The following is an 18,411-nucleotide window of genomic DNA, read 5'->3' on the forward strand; positions in this document are numbered from 1 at the left end:
AATGATTTCTATTAGACAGCTATTGAGAATGAGTTAAGCTCCTCAACATCTTAGGGTATTTTATTGGATTTTTTTTGCTAAATGATCTTAGGAACCCCTAAGAGGATAGCTTATAAGATACTTTTAGAAATAGGAATATTAACTAAAAAATAAAGACATTAGCTTGTTAATTTATGAGCTTCCCTAGAGGAAAGTTTGTTTATTTGATGGCAATAAATAAACTGGCTGTACAGTATAGATATCTCAGACCTCAGCAGGAGTCTTGGCAACCATAATAGAGAAATTTTTATATTCACATCAATTATATAGAGAGGGATGTGTCCATTCTTCTCTTTATGGATTCAGATCATTAATACAGGGTTACAAGGAGCCCCTTCTCAGCTGTTATCATTAACATAACAGAACCCAGTTTGACAGGCATTTTTATCTTGGCTCCTGATTAAAGCGATTGAGCATTTATAGATCTGGACCAAACACAGTGGCTATTAGGTTCAAAGTACACAAAGGCACATGTACATGCATGTGGATACACACATAAACCCACAAGATAGATGGACAGACAAACACACATAAACACACACATATGTTCTTAAAATCACAGCCATTCCAGAATACTCCAGAAGAAAACAGTTTGGGTTTTTCATGGAAAATACTTTTTGTTCACATTTGCAAAAAGAAGTAACAAAGGGGATCAGATAATTGTTCTGAACCTTCTGGATTAAAATTGCACCAAGGTGCAACTGATCATTAAAATCTTTGTCATGGTTAAAGAGCTGTTAAGATGGTAAATACTTAGGTACAATGGTCCAAAAATGTTACTATACTTACATCTCTTAACTTTTTCTTGTCCTGCAGACTATGGAATCACTGAACAGTGGCAAACCTTTCTTGCAAGCTTTCTATGTAGATCTCCAGGGAGTAATAAAAACCCTGAGGTATTATGCTGGTTGGGCAGACAAAATCCACGGAATGACCATTCCTGTAGGTAAGGGGAATTAAAGTACAGCTATGCATCTAAACCTTCTCATGGCCAGACTAAATCTTAGTAGCTCACAGCTTCGTGGAAAGCAGAGGAGAAGCCTGAGGTGCCTGGGTTGCACCTACAGTGTGTAGTGTGTTGCTAAAGCAGATGTTGGAAAGTCAGCAAGGGCAGGACTAGGTGCCCTGCTCTTGTTCTGCCCCACATTCACATGTGAGGAGGGCTTGGTTTCTTTTTCATTCATCCTTCTGAGAAGGAGATAGCTCAATACCTACATTTAAATATTGATACATGCATAAAAATAGATTAGGTATAAGCCTGAAAAATACCTTGGAACGCATGAAAATAGTGTTGGGTGCCTGCTTAAGAAACAGTATCATCATGTGTAGATCTTGTTTTAATATGTCTTCTTACTGCTTATGCAAATAATTTTACCTTGGACTAACACTGGATCTAACTTAATTTATACTTTGAGAGCATTGTTAATGTTACTGTAGAGAACTACATACATATGAGATATATTTTGTTATAGATGCTTCTTCAAATTATTCAGTGGGATGAGTTTTTTATTTTCTATATGAGATAAAGCTTCATGTATGCTAGGAAATTATTATGTTCTTATTCTTTTGCTAAAGAGATTCAAAAAAATCCTTACCATTATTTTTATTTCACAAGTCTCTTCCCCCTGCCCCTCCCTCCCAGCTGTTTAACAAATACAGGCTGCACTGTCTGATGCAAACATATTCATTTGCAGTCTGGACTAGATGTACCAAGTGCTATAATTACACAACATGGCAAAATAGCAGAAAATGATTTTATGTAGGTGCAGTCATTAAGATAAGTGTACTCATCTTTCACCTGCATAAAATAAATTTCTGGAAAAACATTTAAAAAAATGAACATTCATTACGTGGATTCATTTTGGCTTCATGGTGCACATGTTCATTGCACATGCATGTTTATTCCGCTTTACCCAGTAAGGCCAGGAGGGCACACTCAGGGGTAAATGCCCATTGCTGTTTTCCAGCTATTTCCCTGGTGTTTCACTGTGCGACAGGATCTGCAGTGCACTCGCCTCTCTAAGGCAAAGCACCAAACCACCCAAGTGAGGCAAGCAGATAAATTGAAAATGTGCCTCCAAAATGTTCAGAAGGGAAACGTCTTGTAACTCTTCTTGCAGTGTTACTCATCTTGGTGTTTCACCTTATTTAAATTGCAGCGTGCACTGATCTTCACTATCTTATTTTCACCAAAGAAATGACAATAATAAAATTTTAGGTGTAGACATTCCTTCAAGGACTCAAAAGTTTTCCACAGTCATTTAGGTTGAGATTCGTAAATCCCAGTTTTGCTGCTTGCACTTCACATTTAATCATACAAAAGTGCAGACCACACCATAAATTCATATATTCAGCAAATTTCCTGTTCCCTAATCTCTTTCTCTCTGGTCAGTGAATGCCTCCTTCTCACTCTTTAGCCCCACAGGTACACAGAAATTAGGTCAGCCACCAAAAGGCACTGCCAGATTAAGGAGAATAAATAGTCTCTGCTTTTTCTTGGTTTCAAGTACTTTATAGGATAAAACTTGATTTTTTTTTTTCAGTAAGACAGGCTATGCTGGGTGAAAGGAAGGCAGATTTTCAGCATGCCTTCCTCAGTGCAAACTTTGTGCTAACACAGCTTTCAGTAGTGTAGAATCATAAGTCCATTCACAGATCTTCAGGAGCTCAATTAGTTCTTCTTCATTTAACACTCGTCTTTATTCCTCTACTTTCACACCATAAATTCGTCATTCTCATGAAGCTATTTTAGGCAGAGCCAGTGTTAAACAGCAGCGCTCTTTACATTCACTTACCATCAGCTCACCAAAGATAAACAAGACAACAAAACAAAAAAAACCCTCCACTAATAAACCTTGTCTTTCTATTTAGTGTGCTAATAAATCTGAAACCTCACAATCTTCTGTTGTTGCTGGTTTTGTTGAAGTTTTATTTTCCTGTAAAACAGAAATAGGCAATTGATAGACAAGTAGAAGAAGAAGTGTGTTTTACAGTCACATTCCTTTTGGTCCCAGAGCTACAAAACCTTCAGACTGCCCTTTGCTTGCTCCCATGCGTAAAGCCTTGATGATTTAAATTAAAACAGAATGAGGCTAGGCCAGAAACTGTTAAACTAATAAACTGATTGCAAGCAGAAATGTATCTTTAAAGCAATATATGCTATGATATAGTTTAAAGAACCAATTCAGCTCTCCTCACCCACTTGTTTGCCATGTACTGCTATATGAGGCATGGGACTGTATTATGGTTGTTATACAAATAAAATATTCCTGCTGGAGAGTCCTGATGGAAATCTGAGCAAACACATCTGTGGAAGATATTGCTGTCCCAAAGTGAGATCGCTGGATAAATGGGACTTGCTTTCTGATTAAAAAATGAAAGTCTTTGGGCCAGGTGCTAAGCAGCTGCAAATTGATCTTGCTCTATTAATATCAGTGAGGACTGAAGAATGTCAGTTTACTTCAGCTGAGTATATTAAAAAACCCTGTTAACACAGAATTTTAGATTGGATGTGGGATCGGTATCAGGTCCCTCTCAGGCAATGTTCTTCTGGAGGCCAACTAGTAAAGGATAAGACCAACAATCATCAGCCACAGCAACTTAGAACAAGGGTCATTAGGATGACTTCAAACTCTCAAACATTTTAAAAGTCTCCTGTATAATTTCTAAGCACAAGGGACCTTTCTATGCTCACTGTTTAGAATAACAGAATTAGGCTCATTTAATTCTTAAGCTATTTTGTCATGGTAACAGCTTGTTCTGCATTATGGACAGGGTGGCTCTTAGATCCACCTTTGGTCTGTCCAGAGACATCCAAGGCTTCTGAATAACTTCAAGTCACATATGTTCCCAAAGATATTGTTAGAAAGCAACCTCAAAATCCCATCTTGACAGAAAATCTGTGGATGATGAACTTTGGAAGTAGGTGTCAAAAAGGGCAGCTGTCTAGAGTGTAGTGGGAGACAGCAGGGAGAGCAGCTCTGCATGGGAGGCACCGCTCTGCGGAAAGAACGTTCTGCCTACGCTGGGCAGAATTAACCACCATTTGTCTGCCTTGGCAAGAGGTTCAGGTTATCTATAACTCTGTGTGATGAAGCACGCAGACATGTGGCAGTGATTATGCAGTGACAATCTAAAGTCAGACAGTGCTAATGTAACTGTGTTACTGTTATGTTGCCACCATCCTTCTGGCTGAAAACCCACCTCTCACAGTACTACCGAGTACAAGCTGGTATTTTTAGCTGACTCCTCTGTGTACCTCTTGAGCACTTAGACAGTTTTGCTTGTATGTACTTCTCTGTATTTTGAAATCTACTTCGCTTCTGTCGGATCTGATGAATCTTCCTATGGTCTGTGAACCACTGCTAGCATCTGTGAAAGATAACCTGGAAAACCAAACTGATCATCTCAGTCTGTGACACAAATATTCTCATCTCCACTGGGGAGTTGTCAAACATCTGGAGATCAAAACGTTACAAGGACGTTTTGTCAATGCAGCGCAAACCAACTAATAAACTATTTTCTTCTGCCTTTTCCTGAATCTCTTTTCTCTCTTTCCCTCTCTCCTTTATTTTCCCTGTTCTGTCCCTTGTCTTGTTTGCAGACTATTGTTACCTTTCTCATAATTATTCTGTATCTGGCCCCCAGCTGACATATTAGCTACTCTAGCTCAGGTTTCTACAGAGCAAATCCTGTAAAGTAGATGGATAGAAATAAGCAGACCTGACAGTAAGTTATTTCTAATCAAATTCAAGTTGAAGTCTTTTCTTAAATCCAAGAAACTTTAAGGATTAACCTGTTTATTGTTACCAGATATATCTTAGAGGATATTGCAGGAGGTTCTTAAAACACACTCTCCATTGTGAAGTCAGGCCCTTCCCCAATATTGCACAAGAGTGGCTGCAGCTCTGGACTGAACTGGAGTGGGGGGAGAGGCTGGGGCAGCCACTTCCCAGCCCAGCCTGGGAGGGAAAGCACATACCCTGTGTCAGACAGAACAATGGCAGCAAAAGCCCTGTAATCTCTCCTCCTCCTCCTCTTACTCCCTTCCGCTGTCTAACCTTTTCTTTTCCTGGTAAATCATCTCCTGCCATTAAGCCTAGGTAACTTCATCATTCTTACATACTTAGCTGAAATTATTTTCCCAAGAGATTTGAGTTTTTCTAGATGACCAAGCACCACAAGCCAAGGGGCACATTCAGCTCATGCCTTTAGCATAGCCCTTCCCTCAGCTGTAGCCTCACTGAAAAACATCTGACCTAAATTCAGAGATAGTTTGAGTCTGGGCTAGTTTACACAGCTACGACACTCAATCGAGTACAAAGGTGCAGTAAATCTACTTTGCACAGATGCAGGCTGAGCACAGTAACAAAGCTCCTGGTTAGACAGTACCTTAACTGATCCTTTAACTGGTCCCCCCACAGCAGGTCCCTTTGGGGCCCTTTGTTAACTGGGAAGAAACCTGCATGTGTAACTTCAGCATGCTCCCATACCACAGGAAGTACATGATGCTCAGTGACACAAGTCACAAACTTTCTTCATTCCACATCTAGAGATTGTGATACATCATTCCATCATTTCACACTGCCTGTGTCCTCAATGGCAGATGAGGCAGCTGAATGTTACTCTTTTACCCCACACTGGGTTGTAGACACATCCTTATATTGCTGTGCTCCACTCATGCCTTTCAGGCAATTGCCTTTGTGACTCTTCATTTCTCTCACCCTTAAATCAGCTAAGGCCAGTAAGTGCTTCCATGCTACTGCAATTTTATGTGCAGCACAGCTCTTTGCCAAGGAACAAAGCAGGTTACTTTCTGATGGGAAGCCTGCTTCCTTTGTTGTATAAAAAGAACAATTAGGTTGCTCCTGAACCTAGGTTTCCCATGCTGGCTCACAAAAAAACACTTCCATGACTTCTTTATTTCTTTTACTGCCATCAAAGGCTGATCCTTAGAGTTTTTTCCCCTCCCTCTATTTTAATTTTTTTTTTGTTCTGCCAAGTCAAACTGCACTTGAGAGTAAGCATGCTCATCTGTTTCAGATGGAGATTATTTTACGTTTACAAGACATGAACCCATCGGAGTGTGTGGACAGATCATCCCTGTGAGTATCTCTACTAGTGCTTTCTATTTATTTTCATTTGAACCAGCTCTCTTTAAAGACACATAAAACATGGTCTTCAGCTATGTGTGTTTTCCATTACGAAAAAAGCTGAGCTCATATTGTTGACATATCTTTAACAGCCTCCCTGCAAATGCTTATTTGAACATGCTAATAGGGTTTAGGCTCTGTTATTAGGAGTTAAGTTCTCAAGTCATAGAATTCACATGATTAAAACAAGCAAAGCAAAACACAGTGTTAATATGCTGTCAGTGGTTATGGATGTTCACACAACTTATGGAAAATTGATGCTTTGCTGTGGTAGTCTCTTTATTTATTTAGTTTTTACTGTGATTTATCAGGCTCCTCAGTTCCTGGGAGAATGTGATGTATTTTAATTCCATTCTTTCCTGCTATTTCTTTTACAAGGCTGGAGGAGAAAAGGAAACTCCAGGAGACATATCATTACAATTAACATTGTGTAGCTAATAGAAGACATGAAATATTTGTTTTATTTGTTGTGAGAGAGAAACACATAATTTCTTCAAATCCAATACTCCCCCTACACCCCAACAGACACCCTCATAATAAAATCTTACTGAACACGGCCTGGGAATTGCACCGGGAGGGTAACTTTTTCAGAAGAGACAGTTAACCAGCCCTGGCAGAAATTTCAATGGGAGGCTGACATACAGCTATTAAAATATTACATGGAAGCTTTTTTGCTTGACAAAACACTGGAGGACCTATCAGGCCGTTCTCTGAAATTTTTGTTGATGTTGATTTTCATTTTGTTCACATTACCACAAAGCCACTAAACAGAAACAATTCCATTACAAGAAGAGCAGCCAGAAAAGATTACTTTAACAATGTTAAGCCCTTTTCCCCTATTTATATTTGTTGTTATTTCATGTCTTTGTTAAGGGGTGGCTTTTGTGTTTGGCACTCGGCAGAAACCCAGAGAAACATGCAGTGACTCAGAGAGTCTGTGGCTACAGCCATCCTGCAAACACCTACACGCTCTCCTAACTTGGTCCTTATGAATGAAAGATTCCACAGCTCTACCCCTGTTCCTCAGCCAGGCACACAGAAAAGCATTTGCTAAATGACAACCCCAACATCTAACCCCAGCAATGCTGGACATCTCTTACGCTTGTCTCACTGAGCCTAACTTGCAGACCTGCTGAAGAAACTTGGCCACAGGCTGAGGATCATGCCAAAAGCAGGATTTGTTTAGTTTAGATGTGTAAACCTTTGTTCAGGGTAGCCAGCCATCCAGCATACATGTTCGTTCTTCACTCAGGTGTGTCCTGCAAAGCCTGAAGATGGCTGTCATATCCATCTATTCCAACAGCACTGCTGATCTGTTCTGTATTTCCTCCACGCTGCCAGTCCCACAGGACAGCCCAGGCTGCCTCGTGTGCTTTGCCATTGCCTGAGCAAATACATTATTCAAAAATAAAATTAAACAGCAAGTCTAACACTGAACTCCTCATCCTCTTTCACATCCCAGCTTCCATCAAAACGTGCTCTTTGGCAGTGCTGTAGCATAAACAGGGCTATATAGTGCCCTATAAAACTGCTGTGAGCTCTCCTTGCAATGCCATTAGAAGTGCAGGCTGTTAGCACACTGCTGGCCCGACAGCTCCCCTCCCAGGTTTATGTACTGGAGATGGAATTAAAACATCACTTTGTCTCCGGAGTTTATAAACAACAGAGGGAGTAAAAAATTGGGTGTTCGCTGAAGGAAAGACAGTTGTGTATTTTTTCAAGCTAGCCAGGGGCTAGAGAGATGTCTGAGAGTGGCAGCTGATATGCATCAGGCAGCAACACGTTCTGGCCAGTGGCTGACTCTGTGACTGATATTTTCTATTCTCCTTCTAAAAGAGACTGTTGTATGCATTTGTAAGAGTGACTGTGCAAACACAGTAATTTTATTACTCTGACATTTTCACTAAAATCAGCAGGACTATCCACTTAACCTGCTAGGATCAGGCCTTGGTGCAAAAGGATCGTTACTTTTATCTTTATCCAAGCATGTTTGTGCATCAAATTAATATAATTCACTACATCATCTGCTGCAGTTCAGTGAAGTTATAATGAATGACAATACAAAATTTTATAGCAGCAAAGAGTTTCTCCACTTGTCTTTTACTGTCCTTTTAACATCTTCCAAGTAGATTTCTCAGTAAGAAGTCTTCAAGAAATTAAATGCTTTGATTGAACATTGACATTTATGGACTTTTTATTGTAATTTCATCAATTGAGGATTATATAATTTTGAGTAGAAATTTTATATATTAGGATGTATTCAGAGATATGAAATTTATATCCAAAACTGCTTAAACATGAACAGTTCTTTCCAAATGTATCAGAAGCAAGACCTATTTTCATGGGAGAATTAAAAGTGCCAATAGCAAAACAGCAAATTAAATAAAAATTGTGACTTAAAAAATGAACAAATAACAGAATTTTATTTCATGGAGATTGCAGGTGGGGGCTGTATTTCTTTGAACAGGAGAGAAAGAACTAAGAAGTCACTGTTGTTGCTTTCTTAATGGCAGTAATTTAAAAAAAAACCGTCCTTGCTTTGTGCTGGGAAAGATTTATGTTGAGGATCAGCCTGAGAAATAAGTGAGGTATCAGCTTGACATCTTGAAAACAAAACACCATGGCAATATTTTTCCATCTATCAACTTTTTTTTCCTACAGTGGAACTTTCCCCTGCTGATGTTTGCATGGAAGATTGCTCCAGCTCTGTGCTGTGGCAATACGGTAGTTATTAAACCAGCAGAACAAACACCACTCAGTGCTCTCTATATGGGCGCCCTCATCAAGGAGGTAAGAATAATTGAGGGGAGTGATGTCTGTCTCTCCTTCTGTGGAGGGAACTACTAGTACAAGCCTGCTTTAACTTGCTTTAACAGTTCTCACAAGTCATGCTTACCTTTATTCATTCCTATTTTGACAGGCTGGCTTTCCACCAGGAGTTGTCAATATTTTGCCAGGATTTGGTCCAATTGTTGGTGCAGCCATAGCCTCTCATGTTGGCATTGATAAAATTGCTTTCACTGGATCCACTGAGGTAAGAGGATTCACACATTACTGCAAAATGTGAATAAATACTTTAGTCTTTGTGCTACATTTCTTACTGTCACTGACTAAAACAGCTACATCTAAATAACAGTGGTCTGTGCTTCCCAGTTAAACTTATGTACCACAGGACTTCCCAAGCACAAACGGCTCCTTTCCTCCAGCCCCTGCTGTGCTCAGCACCTCAGCACAGGAGATATGCCTGGAAAAATATTACTGGGATTTCCTGTGGGCTTATGAGGATGTGAATCACATGCAAGTAGGCAGAACATCCCGTGTATATCATAGCACACATAAGTGCTGCTTTAACGTCCATAATTTGTGTATCCTGCTGAACTTGGGGAAAAGGGAGAGGAAGGGAGCAAATTGTGCAAATATACTTCAACTTTGATGCTGCATTCAAGTATATTGAGGATGAGGAGGAGACCTAAAAAGGAAGGAATGCAGAGAGAAAAGTAGATTGTTCAAGGTGTCGGTTCCCAAAATGATGGAAAGAAGCTGGCCAGAGAATGAAGGGAGTCAGTTGTCTCCTGGATGCTAAAATGTCTTGCTACGAGTCTATGCTGCAGATGTTAGAGAGGAGGCTCACTCTGAAGATGAAGGCTGCAATCTACAGCAAGACTAAGCCCCAAAACTCCCATCACGTCTTGCTCTCAAATATGTGCCAAGCTGGTTGTTATCAGGGTTGGGGTGGGGATGACAGAGGTACTCCAGACTGAAGTCACAGGAGAAGGGGCCTTATCTCATCGTCTGAAGGCAGACAGAAAGGAATCTCTGTGGGAGTTTCAGGGCTGGTTATATTTAGAGAGTGCTAAATCCAGCCCTTTTCAATTCAAAATCTGACAAACTATTGTATGGAAGGAGCTAAACCCCAGGGATCCAGTCTCTCTTTGATATGTTTGACTCCCACTCGTGGCAGTGGAAGGCTTTATGCATCCCAGGGATACTGCTCTTCACAGTGAGGAAATTTGCTTTTTGATTTGCATCAGTAAATTCAGTGGCCATGCAGCCCTGCTAGATATGTGTGGGTATCTCCCTGGTGGGCCCAAGCATTGCAGAGACCACCTCAACTATTTCAAATAAATTATTCTGGTGGAATTATTCTGGAATTGAGTTTGTGAGTCACACACAAACCTAAATTACCAGTAAAATGTAGCTGCAGTTGTATGCCTAATTTGCACACCCAGGTGTTTTGCAATTACTGTACGCCTGTATGTGATTTTTTAATGACAGCTTCAGATTCTAATAGACACAGGTTACATTCCAAGTCAATGGCTATATTAGATTTCAGATTATTCTATGGAATTACTCTAGTCATTACATCTCCTGTATCCAATTAAGATTAGCATCCTGGAATACTGAAAATTTTAATATGAGCTGATTACCCCCCATAAATTAAGTTGAAACAATTGTTTTCATAAAGATATGTGGTCTCTGTTTAAGATAAATATTCTATTATACAGGATGTTGCACTGTTTGGAAGAGGAAAAAATACAGATGGGTTAGGTTTCAAAGTTGTCTCTTGTAGCCAAAATAAATTTTTATTGTAGTTCCAGACAGCTTTAGTTTTAATAGGCGTTTAAACTCAAAAGCTGTGGGTTTTATACAAACTCAGTGCCTACCTTTAAAAGCCTTACTAATAGGAAGTGAAAAGCATTACAGAGATGAAAAAGCAATTCTCTAAGAACCTAAAGCAAGAACAGATGGATCGTTTTAATGCAGAGTTAGTGTAAACTATTCCATATTGTTTTTGATTTCCTGTAACACTGAATTTTTGTAACAGCAAGTCAACATTGTAACATTTTAAACACCATGTTCTGATAGGAGCCGGACTATACTCTCCAACTCCTCCAAAGCAGATTTCAATTTCTAGTGAAATAATAATGGAAATATTTTTTTCTCTCTGGTACTTGTCTGAAGCATGTCAACTGTGCACTCCAATGGTGGGGATTTCCAACAGCCATTAGGTGTACAAACACCATGTATTAACTCCATTCCTCCAGTCCATCCATTTGCTAGTTAAGGCAGTTCATGATGGGCAAGTTAATGAGAAAACCTATCAGTACAAATGCAAAGATCTTCAAACTGAGATTCTGAAGCACAGGTTTTTCTCAAGTTTTCACCATGAGGTTCTTTTATAAAAGTTCTTTACCTTTGAAGTATACTTATAGTTAATAAAAACTCCCCATTTGCCTGTAAAAATCACAAAAATGGGCTATTATTATCTTTTTCCTGCAGTATTCTTGGAAGGTAGAAAAAGGCTGCTCCTCCTACAAAAAAAATTTGAATGCTAATGTGTTCCAATATTTGTAGAACCCAATCCATAGAAAGAGGAGCCAAAAGGCCAAGTTCACAACCTTAACTCAATAAAGCCAGACACAGCCGCACCACAGAGCCCTCCAGCCTCGCACCTTATCTTGCAACAGGCCCAGTACCAGATGCTCACAGAAGAAGAGAACATGTGTAGAGTGATCCTTTCCTTGCTGCAGCCTCACAGCTTCTGACAATCAACAACTCACACACTTCTGAGCCCAGAGGTGCACATGGACACTTGTATTCCATGTGCCAATGGCTTTGTCACCCCTGCCTTAGTCCAGTACCTCTTGACACTCCTGATGACTGGGAGACCTCAATGACAACATAGAAATAACTGTCAACTTCTGTGTCTGATTTCTAGTTTAAAGCTATCCAGTGTGCACTACCTTCTCTGGGTTTCAGCTTCTCAGGTGCTCTGATTTTTTTTTAAATAGTGCTATTTACTTTTCACACTCCGCCCCCAACAAAATAATATGTGAAAAAGCATAAGGAGCTCTTTTTCTCTGGAGCCATTACTGTTTGATTTCACTTCTCTCCATCTTTCCTGCTGCCCCTCCTTCTATGGGTTAGCTTGCACACATTAAAAGAATAGTCTGCCAACTCTTTCATCCCTCAGCCTATCTGCTTCTTATGAAACACCCTCCCATGAATCATCTTCCTCTCACAAACCCCTAGTACAGGGATCTCAAAACCCTTCCTTCCACAGCTCACTTGGAAGGGGAAGGGTTCTGCAAACACCTGGCAGGCTATGGATTTCACTCTGACAACTGTCACACTGAAAGAAATAAAATCATACTGAGTATGAAAGCCCACCTAAAATACTGTGCCTCCTTAGATTCCAGCAGCTTTCTTGGCTTCTCTGCTTGCTTCAGTTCGCTCTTCAGCAGCCTGTTTGGTACGGGCATTTTAACCAGAATGTTTATTTTTACTGTGTTGGTTTTAGTGAAGCAGGGCTAATCCATGATCCTCCTTAATTACAGCAATCTCCTCTCAGGCTTCACTGACACATTTTTCCTCATCTTCCACGATCAGATGAAATTTAAACTACCATAACCAAACTTTCTTCCAGCCAATACAACCACGTTAACAGTTGCTCCTATCCTTTTCCTACCTTTCCTTGAAAGTCCATAATCAACTTACATATCTCATTACATCTTGCTGAATTTCTCCTTGGTCGTTCTGATCCCACGCTGCAGGGTAAAACTCCCACTCACTGGGAGCATGGGAGAGGTGCTGTGAAGCTCAGCTGTGTCCCACTATCCCTGCTGTTTGCGGTATATGCCTTTTCCTTTTGCAGTGCCCCTCTCTGCCTCAGTAATTTACAATTTCTGAGTTTAAGAACAGGTCCAAACTCCCGGTGTCTGGCATTCCCATGTGTCTGCTGTTAGGCTGCAGTGCTCAGAAGTACAGGAGCTGTTCTGCAAGTCTCTTCCCCAGTGAAATAACAGTGGGCTTTATGCATTTCCAAGACAAATGCTGATCCGAGGATAATTTTTAAACATACCAAAAATGCAAAGAGTTTCTTCATATTACTTTCTTACTCTCTGAAAGAACTTCTGCTATGCAAAAAAGGTGAGAGGCCTTCAAATATCAGAGAAAAGCAGCCATCAGAAGCAGGTTTACTCTTAATTTGCCTTTATTTCCATTTAGATCTGTGAGCTCAGTTAAGGCTTTGCAAATACAGACATTTCCCTGCTGTGAGCTGTCTGCCCAAGTCGCTACCTGTGTGCTCCATCTGAACTGCAACTGGTGTGGGGATGGTGTACCCATCCCTGTGGAACACAGGGAATAGTTGAGGGCAGCATGTTATGGGTTTAAAATTAGAGATGATTATGGAGAGTGAGAAGTTATAAATTTTTTTTAAATGCAGGTTTAAAGCCCTGCCTGGGATAAAAATTGTATTTTGATTGTTGCAAAGGTTTAATGAGTTCTAGTAACTTCTGTTTAAAACCAAATGTGTAACCTCCAAATCAGAATGGCTTACAACTCCCTCCAGTTGTTAAATGCTCTCAAGATGAGAAATATAGATAGCTCACAAAATATTTGAAGTTCTGGCCAACAAGAAATGTATCCTAAGTGGCTGGTTTCCACTTTGTTCAAACTACGACCCATTAAAATGCAGACAGATTTAAGATAGGATTCAAGTCTGTGTTCAGGCAGTTCTGCAGAGTAACCCAAATAAATATCCAACAAATTGGTTTGAATGCCTGTGTAAACAAAAGGTCTATAAACAACTGCAATAAACCCCAGCAAAAGAGTCTGCATTTTGCTTGGCAGAATGTTTTCTTTATGCACTTAGATTAACAAACCATGATCTCATCATTAGTCAACAAGATACTAGAGAGACCATCAAAGCAAACTACGGGAGAGTTGAGATTGATTCATGCCAAACAAATGTTTGTAGCTAACAGCTGTATTACCACTGATTCTAATTTACTCAGCAGGATTCTCCTTTCATTTCCAAAGTGAGATGAATGTCCCAATGCATGATGTAGACAGAATGTCTTCCTACTGCACAGGCAGTGAGTTGTGTGAGCTCTCCTGGATCACACAATCTCTTGCTGATTTTCGGCTTCATGAAGAATTGCAATCTGGCATTTTCTACCTTAGCAATAAGAATCCTAAAGGTGATCTGACCTGTTCTGAGAAGTCAGTGAGCTTATGGTGCTACACATATGCCCTGTGTAAGGATTTAGGGAGGGTACGTTGGCATTCATTCCTGTTTCTGAGGAATCTTTTGGATCCTATCTTGGACAGCTCGTGCCTTCTGAATGATAACTTGTTTCCCTTTTCCTTTTTTTGTTTTTTTGGTAGCATTTAGGAAGCTGTCCCTGGGCAACTGTTGTGCCTCTTTGCCTACAAAAGAGGCACATCCAAAAGAATCACCTTCTTAAACCCAGTACAAATAGGATGGTGTATCAGTCCTATCAACATTAGCAGGAGTTTAGCCACAGAGTTCCATGGGGCCAGGATTTAACCTATGGAACAAATGAGCCATTCATAGTTTAGGATTGTCTCCAGGAATTGGTGTTTGGAATTGCCTTTTCACTTGTGCTGTGCTATTCAGTATGCTCTTTTCAGGGCTGCTCCTCACATGGGCAGATAAAGCTCTCTTCTTTGTGCCAGTATTTCAAATTTGCTTGTTCTTGCAGGAGGCACACCCTGAACCTGCCAGGAGGCTCTAAAATGCTTGTCAGAAAGATTTTGCAAATAATCTGGAATTCATAAAGAATAAGGTAGACTGAATGAGCAGCAGCATGGGTTTGAGGGTTTTGCCAAAACAATGACATCCAGTGTCTCAACAGCCAGAGAGAGAAAACTGTACTTCCAGAAAACATTGAAAATTTCTGTCTGACCATCTCCCCAAAACTTAATTAACCTCCTGTAACTTAAACCACTTACTGTTCTTCAGATATTCTCTTAATATCCCAAGAAAAGTGTAGAGTGTGTTATTTAAAACCCCTAATTAACTGATGATGAACTGATGTCCTTTGTCAAATTTTGCACTGTTCATAGAATCTTTTAATCCATACATCTTCCTGTGCCATTCTTCCCTTCACTGTCTTGTCTGTGGCAGTGTCAAGAAAATGACCTGCTGTTCAGCTAGACCACAGCTCCCCTATATTCAGGTGTACCCTGATGATTTACTGTTTACCTGTGAGAAAAAGAAGGTTCAGAGCAAAGGAGAACCCAGACATTCCAAATGACAGAGACGAAGAGGAAGTACCACAAACCCTGGAGGTTTGCATTTGACTCATGAGACTTTGATTGCTCTAACAGTAACAGGCAAACCCACCTGTACCCTTTAGAAATACAGATTTGTCTGAAAACAGAAAATTAAGAGAACACGAAAGACAACTAACGCTTTTAATTTCTGCTCCAAGTATTTAAAATGCAACTGCTTAAGCCTCCTTTTGAAAGAGACATCAAATTTCCATGTAGACAAGGCATAAATAAACAACAATCAAATGTTTTAGATCAGGATACATTCTCACTGCCCAATGTCACACTGTTGACAGTGCAGAAACAGACCCTTCCAGGACTATCCTTCAAAAAGCTTTGTTGCTCAGGAGTGCCTCAAACTACTTTTTTAATCTTTGTTGTTGTTAGTCTGCATAACAAATTGTTTTCTTTGAGATGGACCAAATTACATCTGCCTCACCCTCCATGCATCTTACAAGGTTATGGTACTTTACAAGCTATCCGGGGATACTCCTGATATCAATCTTGAAGCCTATTCAAAGCAAGGATGGGGAGTCAGGGCTTTCTCTGCCAACATTCCTGCTGAATAATCACACAGCTCCATTATCTGTGGGGGAGTCCTCTCTTCCAACGTTCCCTCTCCGGGCTGTGCTGCCTATTGGGAGCTCAGGGATAGAGCTGAGAGACACCGCGGGAAGCGTGTCCTGAAAGCCCATGCAGATTGCAACACTATCACTTATCCTTTTCATGCTGTCTTTCTCCATAAAGAGAGGGTCAGTCACAAAAGGCCGCCTTTGTCACTAAATAACCACGGTGCTGGTGCCTTCCCTAAGACTTTTCTCAACTTGTAAGTGCACAGGGCAGAACGGGAGCAGAGTGAATAAAAATGCTGAGCAGCATGAGCCCCACCACCCTGATGTCTACACTGATCTCTAACAGGAAAGACACAGTGAAGCCTTCTATTAAGTTTTTACTTGGAAACTTGACAACAACTTCCCTGTATTAAAAATACCTCAAACTACACATTTCCAAATTAACACCACTCTCTCAAAGCCCTTTGGACTTGAATATTTGCCATATACACGGTACTTGACTTGCATACCTGTCAATCACTTGTTTGCAAGAAATCCTTTCAAAATCTTTACTTACATGTACAAAAGTGTTTTGACATTAAAGTAGAATGGAAGGCAGAGAGATGAGGGCTGGACACTGCCCTTCGCTGGACACTTGTTCTGTCTTTCTTGGTCTGTCCTGCTCTTTGTGAATTTTTGAGGGGAAATTGTTTGTTCCTGTTCTTTGAGAGAGGGAGGTTCAAGGCAGTGAGGGTGTGAATGGCATTGGCTGGCACGGGCTATAAACACAGAACTCTGGTTTCCAGTGTACATTTTCAGCACAGTTTGAGAGGCTGGAATTTCCAGATGACGTGCTCGATGTATGTGGTGGGGGTGGAAGGCAGAAAGGATCCTTTTTTTTTCAGGTTCACTTCTGGCTGTCAGTCAAACATAGCAATAAAATCAGCTCCAATTAAGGGGATATGCAAGGAATTTCATGATAATGTCAACACTCCATTCCATCAATACAAGGGAAAAGAAAAAAAAGCTTTTTCTTTCTTTTTTTTTTTTTTTTTAAAGAAAAAAACTCAGTCACACTCAACTGTGGTATCACCAGATAAACAGTTAATCACAAAGGTACATGAAGTGGTTCACAATTCCTTCATTATCCTGTGAGGCTTTTCCTTTTTTTTTTTTTTTTTTTTTTTTTCCTTTGGGGGCCCTGGTTTCTGTTTCATTTGCTTTCTGATTACTCCAGTGCTGACTTAACTTTCTCTAGCAGACTGCCTTCAATTCTCTAAGAGGTTCAGCTTCTCATCCATTAACCCCTTGCTGCAGGGAATCTGACTCATAAAACCTTAGAAATAGAAAACAGATAGAGAGACCAGAGTACTATATGGAGAAAAAAGCCCAGCTCAGACTCACTCCCATCTCACTTCACCTCTAACTTTCTGACTTTCTGTGTGGCATTAAAATATGTCCCAGTTAAAATAAAGCACTTACCAAGGTTCTTGAGCTTCTCAATATTCAATAGTTACTTTTAATCCTGTGTTTTACCACACAGGAGACTAAATCTATCTGTGATTACTTCCTTAGCTGCAAAATGGTCACAGTTACACTGCAACTGTACAAAAGCTGGTCTATTTTGGATTTGTTGATCCAGGGAGAGGAGAATTTCCAGGGAGCACAGCTGCCCCTCCAACTGTACTGATGTGGAAGCATGTCAAATCTGTAGCTGTCAGATTGCTACTCCATTTAATCTACTCTCATGTTCATTGGTGAGATCTGCAATTTGTGGCTGCTCCAGCTGACCCCACAATCTACAAAGACATTTCAGAGGTGATTTTGACCTCCTCAACTCGTATTAAGATTATCTGTGGTGCAGCTGTGGGTCAGGTCTGGGATGGTGCTCTTGTAACTTCTTGCCTACTTGGTATTCTGCTCTGTGCTGTTAATCCTGCAAAGGAGGAGGAGGATGATTTCATCAGAATTTGATGTATTAAGCCTTGTGAACACGTCAGTGGTTTGGATGGCAGTAATTGTAGTTACATCCATTTCAGATTTCTAATTCAGCCCTCCTAAAATGCCCTAAAAGAAAGCCCCAAGCCGTTTTAGCATAGCTGCACAGGGGTGAATGGTACACAAACTTAGGGCTGTGCCTTATCCCCTCTCAATTTCTAGGGAAAAAAAAAAAAAGAAAAGAGAAAAAAAAAAAAAAAAAAAAAAAAGGAAACCTGTCCACTACTGATGAGAATATGTTTGGAACAAATAACCTGCTGGATTATTTAAAGCTCTGCTCTACTGATAGCCAACCCTGGCTGTTAAAATGAGCTGTGTGACTACATTCCCTGTAAAATGTGTCTCCATTTCCTTTCAGGTTGGGAAGCTGATCCAAGAAGCAGCTGGAAGGAGTAATTTGAAGAGAGTTACGCTGGAGCTGGGTGGGAAAAGCCCAAACATTATTTTTGCAGATGCTGATTGTAAGTCAGCACTTCCATATTTTTGCTAAAAACATGATGGCATTATGTGTTTTTCCTTTTTTTTTTTAAACTAATTTTAGGGTACATCTTTCATATAAAGTAAAGTGAAGCAATACAGCTGTATCTAAT

General features: G+C 40.2%; 1 protein-coding gene across 3 annotated transcripts in view; it reads left to right on the forward strand.

Annotated features, from left to right (window-relative positions):
* ALDH1A2 (aldehyde dehydrogenase 1 family member A2) overlaps positions 1 to 18,411 on the forward strand; it is a 98,978-nt gene that overhangs the window by 70,781 nt on the left and 9,786 nt on the right. For all 3 annotated transcript variants that reach the window (XM_066195902.1, XM_066195901.1, XM_066195903.1), the window contains 5 exons: positions 856 to 985; positions 6,082 to 6,143; positions 8,853 to 8,981; positions 9,112 to 9,225; positions 18,180 to 18,282. In XM_066195902.1, the coding sequence (XP_066051999.1) occupies positions 856 to 985; positions 6,082 to 6,143; positions 8,853 to 8,981; positions 9,112 to 9,225; positions 18,180 to 18,282 (538 nt within the window). The remainder of the gene's footprint in view (positions 1 to 855; positions 986 to 6,081; positions 6,144 to 8,852; positions 8,982 to 9,111; positions 9,226 to 18,179; positions 18,283 to 18,411) is intronic.

This window comes from Chamaea fasciata, unplaced genomic scaffold, assembly GCF_029207755.1.
Source record: "Chamaea fasciata isolate MVZ Bird 193981 ecotype frontalis unplaced genomic scaffold, bChaFas1.0.hap1 SCAF_14, whole genome shotgun sequence".
In the NCBI taxonomy this organism is placed as follows: Eukaryota; Metazoa; Chordata; class Aves; order Passeriformes; family Sylviidae; genus Chamaea; species Chamaea fasciata.